The 13,289-nt window shown below is 39.9% G+C and overlaps 1 protein-coding gene and 2 pseudogenes across 1 annotated transcript; all 3 read right to left on the bottom strand.

Annotated features, from left to right (window-relative positions):
- Positions 1-2,286: 2,286 nt before the first annotated feature.
- On the bottom strand, positions 2,287-3,098 carry LOC116894586 (annotated as a pseudogene).
- A 2,931-nt stretch (positions 3,099-6,029) lies between these two features.
- Positions 6,030-7,583, bottom strand: LOC116893475 (annotated as a pseudogene).
- Positions 7,584-8,806: 1,223 nt separating this feature from the next.
- LOC116894587 (vomeronasal type-1 receptor 4-like) lies at positions 8,807-9,724 on the bottom strand. The gene has a single exon (XM_032896306.1). It carries the CDS (start codon positions 9,722-9,724, stop codon positions 8,807-8,809), a length of 918 nt encoding a protein of 305 aa, XP_032752197.1.
- Between the last annotated feature and the right edge of the window lie 3,565 nt (positions 9,725-13,289).

Here is a 13,289-nt window from a genome sequence, read left to right on the forward strand (position 1 = left end):
TCCTGTTCCAACTCCCCCACAACCGTAGATGATCAGAATAGCTATTTCCCCCTTCCATTCAATGGAAATCCATGTGTTTCTCAATAGATCATTTCTATATACCAATCTCCTTTGTAGCTTATCATTTATTTAATGCCTACTGTGCAAGTATAAGTGAATACATACCATATTTATCTTTCTATGTCTTGATTACCTTGAAGGACCCGAGGATCTTTCACCAGCCATATACTCACCTGCCTCCAGTCAAATCTAGGATAGGTTCCAGCTTTTCGCCTTGGGTTAAGGCTAGGCCAAGTTCCATTCTCCACTTACAGGAACATTCTGGAGTAGAAAATTCTCTGAATATACTGACTGATGCTTCTTAGCCAATAGATTTAAAGGACAATATGCTTAGCCAATAAGTTTGAACTGTAACCTTGCTGATGTCACCTGTGCCCCTAAAAAGTATAAAAACTGCTTGTAATAGACATTCAGGGTTGCCTTCTAGTCACTTGCCTTGAAGGACTGATTGAGGGTCGATGCCATTGTGCTGGAAGATAAACCTCCTGCTTTTGCATCTATCTGTTTCTTGGTGTCTTCGGGGCATCTTGAAGTAAGTACCACTGACTGAGAGTCGGGGTCTTACAACCTCACTCAGGATAATTTTTTTTAACTCTAATCATTTGACTACAAACTTCATGATGCCTCTTTTCTTCTTTTTTAATTAACCATTCTATTTATTTACATCTCAAATGTACATCTTCCAGATTACCCCTCCACAAGTCCCCCATCCCACAACCTCCCTCTCCTCCCTCCCTTTTGCCACTATGAGTCCCTCACCTACCCATCCTCTCCTGCCCGGCTCCTCAACCATCCCCCTATCCTGGGACATCAAACATCAATAGAACCAAGGACCTCCCCTCCCATTGATGTCAGACAAGGCTGTTCTCTGCTACTTATGTCTCTGGTGCCATGGATCCCTCCATGTACATGATACATGGTTGAGCAATGTCTTTGTATTAGGATAAAATGTCCTTTAGGTATATGCCCAAGAGTAATGAGAAAGACCTATTGCCGTCTTACTGAGTACCAAATTCTTGAGGATAGGGAGATAGCCCAGCTGCTAAGGACATGTATTACTCTTCTAGATGACCCGGGTTTGGTTTCCAATGTTAGTTGGCTGAGAGCTATCTGTGACTCTAGCACCACAAGATTCAACTCACCCTTCTGACCTTCTTAGGCACTGCATTCATGTGTAAAGATTAGTAGTCAGAAACTGACATGTACATTCAAAAATAAAAACCCAAAGGCAAAGAAAACAGATGTATGAACTAGTTACTATATCACATCCATTTTATCTGTGGACACTTGGGTTTGGTTGAAAGCTTTAAGGGTTGGCAAGGGTCATATAGGCAAGAAGCATTGAAACCCAATTAGCCTGGAAGCACCTAAATTCTTCAAGAACTTAAGCACTAGGTTTTAATACTCCTTTATACCTAACCACCCTAAAATAACACAAGTGAAAGTGTGCAAAATATGTGTCAACTACTCTGCAAATATTTGAAGCCAAAACAGAATCTGAGTTGAATTCATCCACAGTGAAATTCATTCTCAGATCCTTTTCAGTCAAAGGACAGAAGAATACTCAACTAAGAGAGAGATAGAGAGAGAGAGAGAGAGAGAGAGAGAGAGAGAGAGAGAGAGAATATAAATGGCATAGCAGTCTGTACACCACCACTGAGAAAAGGTGAGTATATCATTGCTGAGTATATAGATGTCAATTTTGTACAAATACATCAGTTGGAGTATGGCAGTGATTTCTCATGCATTTATTGAATTTCATCACTATGGAGGGAGAAGCAGAGGCAGGTGGCTCGTCAGTCAGCCAGTCTGGCTTAGTGAGTCAGTTGAATGACAACTGAAGGTACACTGTTTATCCTGTCTCAAAAAATGAAAAAAAAACCATGAATGTCTTTTTTGGACTGGGTTACCTCACTCATGACGATATTCTCAAGTTCCATCCATCTCTCTGCAAAATTCATAATGCCTTGCTTTTTAATAGCTGAATAGTGTTGCATTGTGTAGATGTACTACTTGCTCTTCATTTTCCTCAGGTGAGGAACAGCTAGGTTGTTTCCAGTTTCTGGCTATTATGAATAAAGCTGCTATAAACATACTTGATCAAGTATCTTTGTGGCTTCCCAGGCATGTCTGCCCCTCTGAAGGTCTAGCTTTCCCTCCCATGGGATTTGGGTGCACTCCTTTTTTTTGTAATTATATTTATGTACAGAAAACTTAAGTGTACATTTAACCCAGCTTAGTGGCGAGTTCTTTAGCCTTTGCCTTTTCCAGCTTGGCAATGCGAGCCACAGACTTAGGACCCAGGATGTTGCCTGCCCAGTGGCGGTGGATCTCGTCATATCTGTCATTATAATTGGTCCTGACAGCTTCCACCAGCTTAGCTAGAGCACCCTTGTCTTCCGAGTTAGCCTGTGTGAAGGCAACAGTGGTGCATGTCTTCCTGCGGACCAGGCACCCCAGCCTGGCCTTTCCCTTGGTGATGCAGTAGGGCACCCCCATCTTTCGACTAAGGGCAGGGAGGAAAACCACCAGCTCTATGGGGTCTACATCATCGGCAATCACCACCAGCTGAGCCTTTTTGTTCTCCACCAAGGTGGTGACTGTATTGACCCCTGCTCAGAAGACAGGCAGTCTTTTAGTTGGGACGTCCCCTTTGCCAGCAGTTTTCTTCTCAGCGCCGGCCAGCATCCTCTGCTTCTTCTCCTGCTTTGTCTCTGGCCTGTACTTGTGGGCAAGCTTAAGCAGCTGAGTCGCTGTTTGCCTCTCCAGGGCCTGGGTGACCTGGTTGATGGCAGGAGTTACTTTGAGCCACTTATAGAGGATGGCTCTTTGCCGCTGCAGCCTTATGTAGTGGGGCCATTTAATGAAGCATAGGAGAACTCCTTTGGGCTGGATGTCCTGCCAATGCCGAAGTTCTTAGGCCTTTTCTCAAACAAAGGATTGACCACTTTTTTGGCTCTTGTTTTGACCACGGTGGAGGCCGGGTCCACCTTCTTCCCCTTGACCTTCTTTCCTTTGGCCATCTTGCTTGGCTGGAGGAGAGAGCACTCCTTCTTTAAAGAGGGAACAAGAATACCCTTGGGAGGGAATAGGGAGGCAAAGTGTAGAACAGAAGCAGAAGGAACACCCATTCAGAGCTTGTCCCACATGTGGCCCATACATATACAGCCACCAAACTAGATAAGATGGATGAAGCAAAGAAATGCAGGCTGACAGGAACTGGATGTAGATCTCTCCTGAGAGACACAGCCAGAATACAGTAAATACATAGGCGAATGCCAACACCAAACCACTGAACTGAGAATGGAATCCCCGTTGAAGGAATCAAAGAAAGGACTGAAAGAGCTTGAAGGGGCTTGAGACCCCATATGAACAACAATGCAAACCAACCAGAGCTTCCAGGGACTAAGCCACTACCCAAAGACTATACATGGACTGACCCTGGGCTCCAACCTCATAGGTAGCAATGAATAGCCTAGTAAGGGCACCAGTGGAAGGGGAATCCCTTGGTCCTGCAAAGTTGAACCCCCAGTGAATGGGATTGTTGGGGGGGGGCAGTAATAAGGGGAGGATGGGGAGGGGAACACCCATAGAGAAGGGGGGAGGAGGGCTTAGGGGGATGTTGGCCTGAAACCAGGAAAGGGAATAACAATCGAAATAAGAAATACCCAAGTTAAAAAAGATGGAGAAAAAATTTAATTAATTAAAAAATATCCAATAAAAATGTAAAGGAAAAAATATCTTTGTGGGATGTTGGCACATCTTTTGGGTATATGTCCAGGAGATGTATAGCTAGGTCTTGATTTACAACTACTCCCAGTTTCCTGAGAACCTTTCAAATTGATTTCCAAAATAGTTGTGCACTATTGCACTTCCACCAGCAATGCAGGTAGGTACTCACTTATCAGTGGATATTAGTCGTAAAATACAGGATACTCCTGTGACATTCCACAGACACAAAGAAGCTAAGCAAGAAGGAAGGCAAAAATCTAGCATGATTGATTCTCAGTTAGAAAGAGGAATAAGAGGCAAATGAAGGGAGGGACCCTGCTGAAAGAGGGGATGGAGGGTTCAGCATTAGGTGTGGGGAAGACAGGGCAGATGGATAGATGGCCATGAAAACGAATGGAAATCTGCAATTGTCAGGGGTTTGTCAGGTGGGTTGCATCTCTTGGACAAGACAGACACCCACAAACAATGGATGGAACTTAGGGACTCTTAAGAGAGAAATGGAGAATGGATTGCTGGCTCCAAAGGAGAGGGTAAGTCAACAGAAAGACCAATAGAATCAACTAACCTGAACCCTTGGGGCTCTTAGATTCTGAATCACCCTGTAAAGAACATAAACCGGCCATAATTAGGCCTCTCTGAACATATGTAGCATTGTGAACCTTGGTCTTCACATGGGTCCAATCAACTGGCATGGGGGCTATCCCCAAAACCCAAAAGCTGTTGCCAGTACATTAAATACGTTCTTCACTCCTGCTTTGTATTTCTATATTGTCTAAGTGGCCTTTCCTTGTTCATAAGAAATTTTACTTAAATGATACCTCGAGTTTTAAGAGTTGTGGGATTAAAAGAGACACTCTGGCCACATATGATCATCACTAGTGTTTACTGTATATCTTATGTCCCCAAAAATTATCTACTAGATTAATCTATATGCAGAACGAAAATTCTTTCTTAGCCTGTAGCATTCTGGTTGTTATTCATGGGTTTTGCAATGTGTCAGTCAAATCAACACCAAATAGAATCAGAGTGTGGCTCTATTTATTTCATATGATCAATTGGCAAATTAGCAGAGATGAAGAACAGATTCCTGTATCTAGGGGCCAAAGTGTTTGGTCATGCTGGCATGATTACAATTGAAATATGTGAGCATCAGGGAGATCATTGTGTAGCACGTTATCTGTACATACAGTGATGATTTTCATTTCTTGAGAAACCCAGTTATGCAAATATGATTTTGTTTTAATCCCAGATGTGGGGTATGGGGCTGTTTCAGATTGCCCACAGCCACTGTTGGTGTCTTATGCTTTAGGAGGGGAATGATTTTTTTCCAGAAGCAGATAGTTTTAGTTTGGATTTCTGGGGACTCTTGAGAGGATATAAATTTGAGATCCCAAAGAGGGCCTGTGGTGGCTACTGCTCTGCCTGCTGCTGCCAATTCATCTTGCTGCTGTTCCTCTTGCTTATTTTGCTATTGCCTGACTTCTGTTTGGCTGTTTTGTTGGACTGCTGGTTGGAGATATAGTGATGATAGAAATTGAATTTACCCCAACGAACCCAATAACTCTATTCAGCCTGAAAGATTCTTAAGACATCTACACTCCTTTTCCTCTTTAACATATTTTCTATACTACCAGGTATTAGGTGGTTGGAAGAGATTGGGTTGGAATAAGTATTATAAGGGTAGTAGATAATATAACCTAATAAATTACCCCTTAGGTATGACTAGAGGTAAGGGAATATACAGATTAAGAGGCAGAGATCAGTGATACAGGTTACACTGAACTGATTACACTATGAAACTATACTTCGTTTCTTTTTTTTTTTTTTTTTTTTGCTGTAGCCTGAGTTGGTGCAGAACCTCTGACTTTATTTTCAAAGTTCTAGGCTTACATGCATGCACCACCATGCCTTATTTAGGAGAAAACCATTACAAAATTTCAAAGAACACTTAAGGAACAAGGTAGACAACAACGCTTATCTTATTGTGTAATTTTGTATCACTATAACAAAAACATCTTGTTCAGTGGATTTAAAAAGACTTGCTTTGAATGTGTTCACTAAATGCAAAAAAAGCTCAATAAAAATTTACAGTATTATAATTTGAATAGGTGCCAAATATCCTGTTCCTTTTCTCCTATCAGGGAGAGAAAATTATTTTCCAAATCACCTGAAGCTTGGACAAAAATAACTATCCCCCACAACATTCTGTAGCATCACAGGCAGACTTCTTCAGCCCTTCAGAAGGACATCCCAGCACTCATGATCTCATCAACCAGGAAAATGTTGGTGGCGATTACAGTACAGGAGTGAAGCAGCTGCTTCTTTACACAGTAGTTATCCCACTCACTCAATTCTATGGCCACCATCGCCTCACCTGTGTTCAGATCCACCCCTACAAGCTGACAGGATTCTGAATGTTCAGCTTTAACTTTAACTCTTTTTTCCTGAAGGTCAAAACCAGATTTCTGCACAAGAACCTTGGGAATGATGTGCAAGGCATCTAAAAATGTCTGGACCCCAAGTTGAGCTCTGCCCTTCACACTGGGCTTGTATTTAATCAGAGCCTCTGCCAATGCCACTTCTACTTCACCTGCATCCACGACAGCACAGCCATCATCAATAACATTATGATAGCCCTCAAGCCATCTCTGATTGCATCCTTGATCTGAGTCAGTGTGTGCTTATTTGGTCCTTCAGCCAGTAAAGTGACAGACTGGAGATTGTCACATATCTTAATAACGGTGAACTTTTCCTCACCCAGTGTATACTCATAGACAAGACCTGCATGTCCCAAACAGTCAGGATTCAGGTCAACAGACAAGTTCATAGCTAACCCTCCACAAGTGTCAGCCTTTCCATGTTTCTCATCTTGGCTCTACATAGAGCTATGATACCTTCTTTCGGAAGGGCATCTAAAGAAAAGGGGTCAATCCCCTTTTGATTAATAACAACAAATCCTTTATCTGAATCACCACAAACTTTCTCTTTCAGTTCTATGATTTCTTTTAACTCTATCTTCAATGAATTTTCCTTCAGTCTTTACTAGTTTCTCTCTGGTAAAAGACCCAGAATTCCCTTCTGTCTTCTCATACTCCAAGGACACGTTGCATGTGAGCATGTAGGCACTTTCTACTCTTTTCTTCATATCAGGATGCCACACCCCATGATCCAAAACGAGCCTTCTGATTCAGCTGTATCACTTTCAGATTTATGGTTCATCTTCATGATCTCTACATGAAGAGGTCAATGGGCTCATCTTCTTCCCTAATGGCCAAAATGGAGTCCACCACAGCCTCTGTCAAGACAGCAAGTTCAGCATGAACTTCAGCAGAGATGCCCTGGCCATATCGATGAGTGTTTCTCTGTCAATCTCTTTGCTTACTTTAACTTGTTCCAAAAACTGGAGTGCTTTTTCCTTTGCAGCTTCAAAACCTTCAGATATTATTCTGGGATGAAGACCTTCAGAAACATATAGGTCCATTTGTTTGAGCAGCTCCCTGATGATGAGGACATTGGATATAGTGCCATCACCAGTTATGCCATCCTGGGCTGTAGCCACTTTTGGATCAAAGAGGCTGTTGGGTGTTGAATTTGCATTTCATGAATAACATTGCCATCTTTAGTAAGTTTGATGTCTTCGGCACCAGATACAAGCTTCTTCATGGTGTCTTTAGGCTCAAGTTGGTCCTCAGAACATCCTACAGGACCAATGCTGAACTACTGTTCACCACCAGTGCTGCCTGCTCTCGGGCTACCTCTGTTTTAGGATTTAAGGTCTTCACCACCACCATGGCTGGTCTAGCTCAGGGAGAGGCCAAGAACAACGTGCTCTACGCGGGTCTTCTCCTATACTTTATTTCTTTCCTGTGTGTGGACATGCTCCAGCATAGATTTGAGGAAGTCAGAGTACACCTTGTAGGAGTTTGTTCTCTCCACTGTTTTGACCCAGGGGCTGGAACTCAGGTGATCTATTCTAAGTGGAGAGTGCTTTACATGCTGAACTATCTTGTTGCCTCTTATTCTGGCCAGTGTCATGATCAAGAACTGGTGAAATATTTCTGTCAGTTTTAATGGTGGTCCAAGTCTGAGAAAATGTATATGAGACCTCAACATTAATTTTGTAACTCAGTGTGATTCTAGTCTTCAAATTATAATATACAAACTGTTGTTTCCTATTCTATTATTTAAAGATCATTCACTATAGCTGTTATTAGTGATTTTTTCCACCAATTTGGAAATGAAGTGTCAAATGAATCAGATAAATTTCTCAGGAGGATGGAGAGATGGCTCAGCAGTTTAGAGCCCTGGACACATTAACATTTGATCAGGGTTTGAGTCTTAGAATCTATATTTGTAGGATTACCTCTGTTTGTAACACCAGTTCTAGGGGTATGGCACCAATTTTTCTTAAGGGAAGGAAATCCCCATAAATATATACACATCCAGTACACATAAGCAAAATAAATGCTAAAACAGTTGTTTGGTCACAATAGTAAGTTCCACCACTCAGATTTTAACCTTCATCACACTGATAGTTATACCTACTTGAGATATTTATCTTGTGGACTGTACTGTCTGTGATCATTTTGAGGAAACTGTTGAGGTTGGATGCTTGATTTTAATCTTCTGAGAAAATAATTTTGTAACTAAGGAAGACACTGACAGAATGACAGTTTTGCCTACTCTTGTCTCCTGTCTGACTGTTGGGTGTTTCTGATGTTTGGAAAAACAGTTTCACTATGGCCCAGAGTGAAGACTTTGCCAAGGACTTTCAGGAGAGGATGTCCAGTTTGGATCTTGGTATGCTTTCTTGGTCCTGATACAACAAACCTCTTAAGGCTCCTGAGCATGAACTGCCTTTGCAAATTTTCCTCTTTACTCTTGATGTAATAAGCAGTAGTGTGCAATATACACGTTCTTACAAAAGACATTGAACACATATTTATAGAATAAAATTTTTAATGGTATTAAGAAAGTTGTCTTCTATATCTGACATTCTTTGTGACTCAAGTTTTCAATAGCTGAATAACACAGAACAAGGATCCTTAGGATCTCTGACGATCAACAATAAGGGAGAAATTGTGGGGAAGCCTAAGATCAAAGCTTCACTGACATGCCTCACAAAGAGACGTGAATCTATAAAAAAGTTGTGAAAGATGATACAAATAAAATGTAAAAGATAACAGCTAACAAATGTGACCACCAACATCAGGATAGTATGGGTTGCTCTTGTCTCAGCTTGACCTCTGGTGTCCTGATTGGGAGTAAGGATGTGCTGCATTCGCTGGCGATGTCTATGGAGGAGAAGCACCATGGAGACACTGGTCCAGACCATGATGCTAATGAATGTGGCATCATGGATAAACCTCAAGAAGACAATGCCTACAGTGAATCCAGAAGTGGAACAGAACAACTTTCTTTTTGAATCAGTGTTATTGTCTGTTATCTGAGGACCAGTGACTATAACTGGAATGTAGATATTATTTAAAACACTGAAGAACCAACAACTGCAACAAGAGTAAGTAGCAAAATTTGGGACATTTGCTCTAAGCAAAACTTTACCTCTATGAACAGGAGCAAGAGTAAGAAACTGTTGGATACTCAGGACACAGGTGGAACACAAGTTGGTGCTTCTTGCTACCAGGCGAGTGAAGAATTCAAATTTACATTTGAGGTCCGTTAGAGGACTTCTTTGAACAAAAGTCATCATGTTGTTTGGAAAGACAGTGATAAAGAGAATCAAAGCATTGGCCACAGCTATGTTTGTTAAAATCGTATGTGTGGCCCTCTGTTGAGAACCAGTTAAGATTGGAGAGAAATTATGGATAAACAGAAAAATATTGGCCACAATCCCAACCCCAAACTGACAAAGCAAGAGGATCTGAAGAGCCACTTCCTCAATGGTTTTCAAGGATTTATCAGGAGCAGGCATTGAAAGGGCTTTACTCAACGCTAGACTAATGATTAGATGGAATACTGCTGTGTTCAATACTTTGTTCTATTGTCCATACTTTCAAATTGATTTGGGAAAATTTCTTCTCTTGATCAGTGAGATACTATTCTATCCACAATACAGGGACTTTGCCTAGAGAACAATGCATGAAGAGTAACTTAGAATAAAATTTTATGCTTATTGAATTACTCCTGTCTCAAGATAAATTTTATATTGCAATTACATCTTTATGGTCATGTAGTTCAATATCCTACAAAATAACACATATTTTAACACACTATGGTCTCTTGCCTTTGAATAAAGTCAGGAAAGAGATTAGTATAACAAAAGCAAACATAAATGCAACATAAAAGAATAAAATTTTCTTACATATAATAATCAATAAGGTTGTGTAACTGAATTCAGTTGTAGAAAATTAAGTTGTTGCCTTCTGAGAAATTTTTATGCTATTTATCCACACAACAAAATGCCAAATATTTTTGATAAAGGCACCTGTGTTTTGATCACACAGATTAACATAGGTTTATATATGTATCCTCCCAATGGAAAAGCCCACTTACAAACAAGTTTCACTAATTCATATTTTTCCAAATCATAATTTTTGGTCTAAAAGTTCTCGTGCCAGGGTCTTACCTGCATCATATCCAGCTTCCCTCCAAAATTATTAACACAATCACAATTATACACTTTGAAAGCTGATGCACTGTACTTGTTTATATGTATTCTAAAGGAACATGAGGGCCTCCATTAACCAGATAAAATTCAACATCTCACATACAGATGTCACACTGAAGTCTGTTTTCTGCTGAATGCCAATACAGAAAACAGATATTTCATTGAGATGACAGCAAATTATGAACATATTTGAGTTCAACTGCAGCCTCCAAAAGGAAATAATGATTCATTTTGGCTTCAGAAGACAATGTATATTGAAGAAGGGAGAAGAGAATTTTAAGCAGAAGTCTATTGATGGAAGAATTCCACCTTCTGAGTCAGGATGAAGATACTCATCTGAAGGCCAACTCCAAAGCACAGCTCCTATAGAAGCACATCTCATAGAGCCTGTTACATTTAAGAAGTTCTCTGTGTGACTCTGCATGAGAAAGAACACAAGGAAATTCAGACTGGTTTCTTATTCTCCATGCAATGCTGAGAAGGTAACCCAACAGAGACCAGCTTTCACTTCTCATAAAATAAAAAGGTATGTGGAAAAGACATCATTCAGAGAGTTTATTGCTGTGTCACCTCTGGGTTCAGTGCATTTGTCTGCATGGTGTTTTGGGAATATCTCTGATGAAGGAAAAATCATTTATCCCTTGAGCCAATCTCCAATTTTACTTTCTGGTGCTTAATGATAATGTCTAGGGCTTTGATCGAATTTAATGAGTGTTTGGACAGAAGTTAAGAAAGGGTTTTCATGTTTATTTTGGGAGAATCTAAGTTCTGGTTTGATCTTGTAGTCAGATGCTAATTGGGCACTCAAGGGTAGAACAAGGGACTCATTATGTGCATTTCTACAGAATACTTTTCTCCCTACTATCTCACTCTTGTAAAATTATGCTGATTCCAATCTTTCCAGAAAAGCAGCACCATTTCATTCACGTTCTGCAACTGCCCAATTAGTTGTTTCATTTGAACTTTTCCCGTTTTTGTCCCAAACACATACTTCTGACAATTTTGTTAACTGTAGCTGGTCTTTCCTGTCTGAACCTTGGGATTAGTCCAAAATCCACTTTTTTTCAGGTATAATGTGCCTTCTTTTCTGATGTACTCATGAATTCTTATCAGAAGCCTAGTATATTTTGTTAACATCTGAGAATCTGCTCTGTAAAGAAGGAATCTGGATATGCAATGAACAAAGACATGTTTTGAGCAATCATTAAGAAATAAATAGATCAAACCACACTGATCTCTCTTCTAGGTATAATAGAATACTAGGGACTTAGTTTTAATTTTCAATGATGAAAGGCAAAAACCTCATCTTATAAATCTAATAATAGTATGTTCTAAACCTTTATTGATATTCAAACCTGTTGTAAGATTGTCTTCACACAGTCAAATACTATGTACTTAGATGTGTGAGAAACAATCTATTATTGTACAATATTTTTAATAATGAAAATACCAGCATTTAGAAGGTTATATATATATGGAAATAAGCAAAAAGAAAGAATAAACGGTCATTGGTAGTACAGATACATTATGTTTGCCTAGGGCAAGCTCACAACCATGATTTCAACTGTGAAATTTATGTTGGCCAATTCAAAATTACGTATATAATGTGGAATAACCTTAAACATCAGGAATTTGTAATTGTAATGGCATGTTAAAAATAGGTGATAGAATGGTGTTAGAAAAGTTTAAGAGTGAACATGGAACATGAAGAATTACACATGAATGGTGGAGGAAAAATAGACAAGAAAATATGGAGAGGAATAAGCATTTTTTAAAAAGCTGTACAGAGGGCTGGAGAGATGGCTCAGCGGTTAAGAGCACCCAACTGCTCTTCCAGAGGTCCCGAGTTCAATTCCCAGCAACCACATGGTGGCTCACAACCATCTGTAAAGAGATCTGATGCCCTCTTCTGGTGTATCTGAAGACAGCTACAGTGTACTTATATATAATAAATGAAGAAATCTTTTTAAAAATCTGTACAGAAACATAGTGCTATTGGGGCATCCTGTAATATGTTCACATGCATATTTCAAATGGGCTTTAATAAACCTCTACTATATTAGGTAGACAGTCCCTCAAGTAGACACTTCATATTGAATAATTTAAATCTCTGTTCCAGGATTAGGTAACTTCTTTTTCTAACTGTTTGACAAATCTCCAAGCACAATTCACCCAAACCCCAAGCAAACAGGCTATTTACCTACAGTGCTAGTAATTCTCCAAAACCTGGTGGCTGAAGGCACTAAATACTGGACACAAAGAAATGCAGAAATCAAACTAGAACTTACTTTCAAAATCTGTATGTCACCCATTTGTCCACAGATGGTATTAGAAATGATGATGAAAAATTCATGAGGAAAATATAGTTTTCACTTTCTTAAATGGTGCTACCTACAGTATTGGTGGAGAAATGTAGTCAGAAATCACATTATTCTATCAACCCTGCCACATACAGCAATTACAGGCTGAACGATGAATACCCATTGATTGAAGAGTGACATAAATGTTATGGAAGAAACCAACTACATTCTTATTTGACCTAAGGACCTGACCACAACTTATAACTCATTACAGCACTGTTTTAATTTCCTGTGGGCAGATAGGTCCTAGAAGGGAACCTAGTAGTAATGTTCTCCTTAAGGGACAAAGAATTGAAACATTTATTGATGACTTAATGCTATACCTGTAGGTCAGTGCATGTCTTGGCCCCCATCAGAGAAGTGTCTTGGATGTTACTTAACAGAGGAACTCTCAACTGGTCATTGTACAGTTATATGAGTTTGGTATGCTCACTCAGAACTAGAATGTACATATCATATCTCTCTCATCAAGGCTTAGGTGTCTTTATACAACATGGGATGAACAGAGT

This window comes from Rattus rattus, chromosome 2, assembly GCF_011064425.1.
Source record: "Rattus rattus isolate New Zealand chromosome 2, Rrattus_CSIRO_v1, whole genome shotgun sequence".
NCBI classification, from domain to species: Eukaryota; Metazoa; Chordata; class Mammalia; order Rodentia; family Muridae; genus Rattus; species Rattus rattus.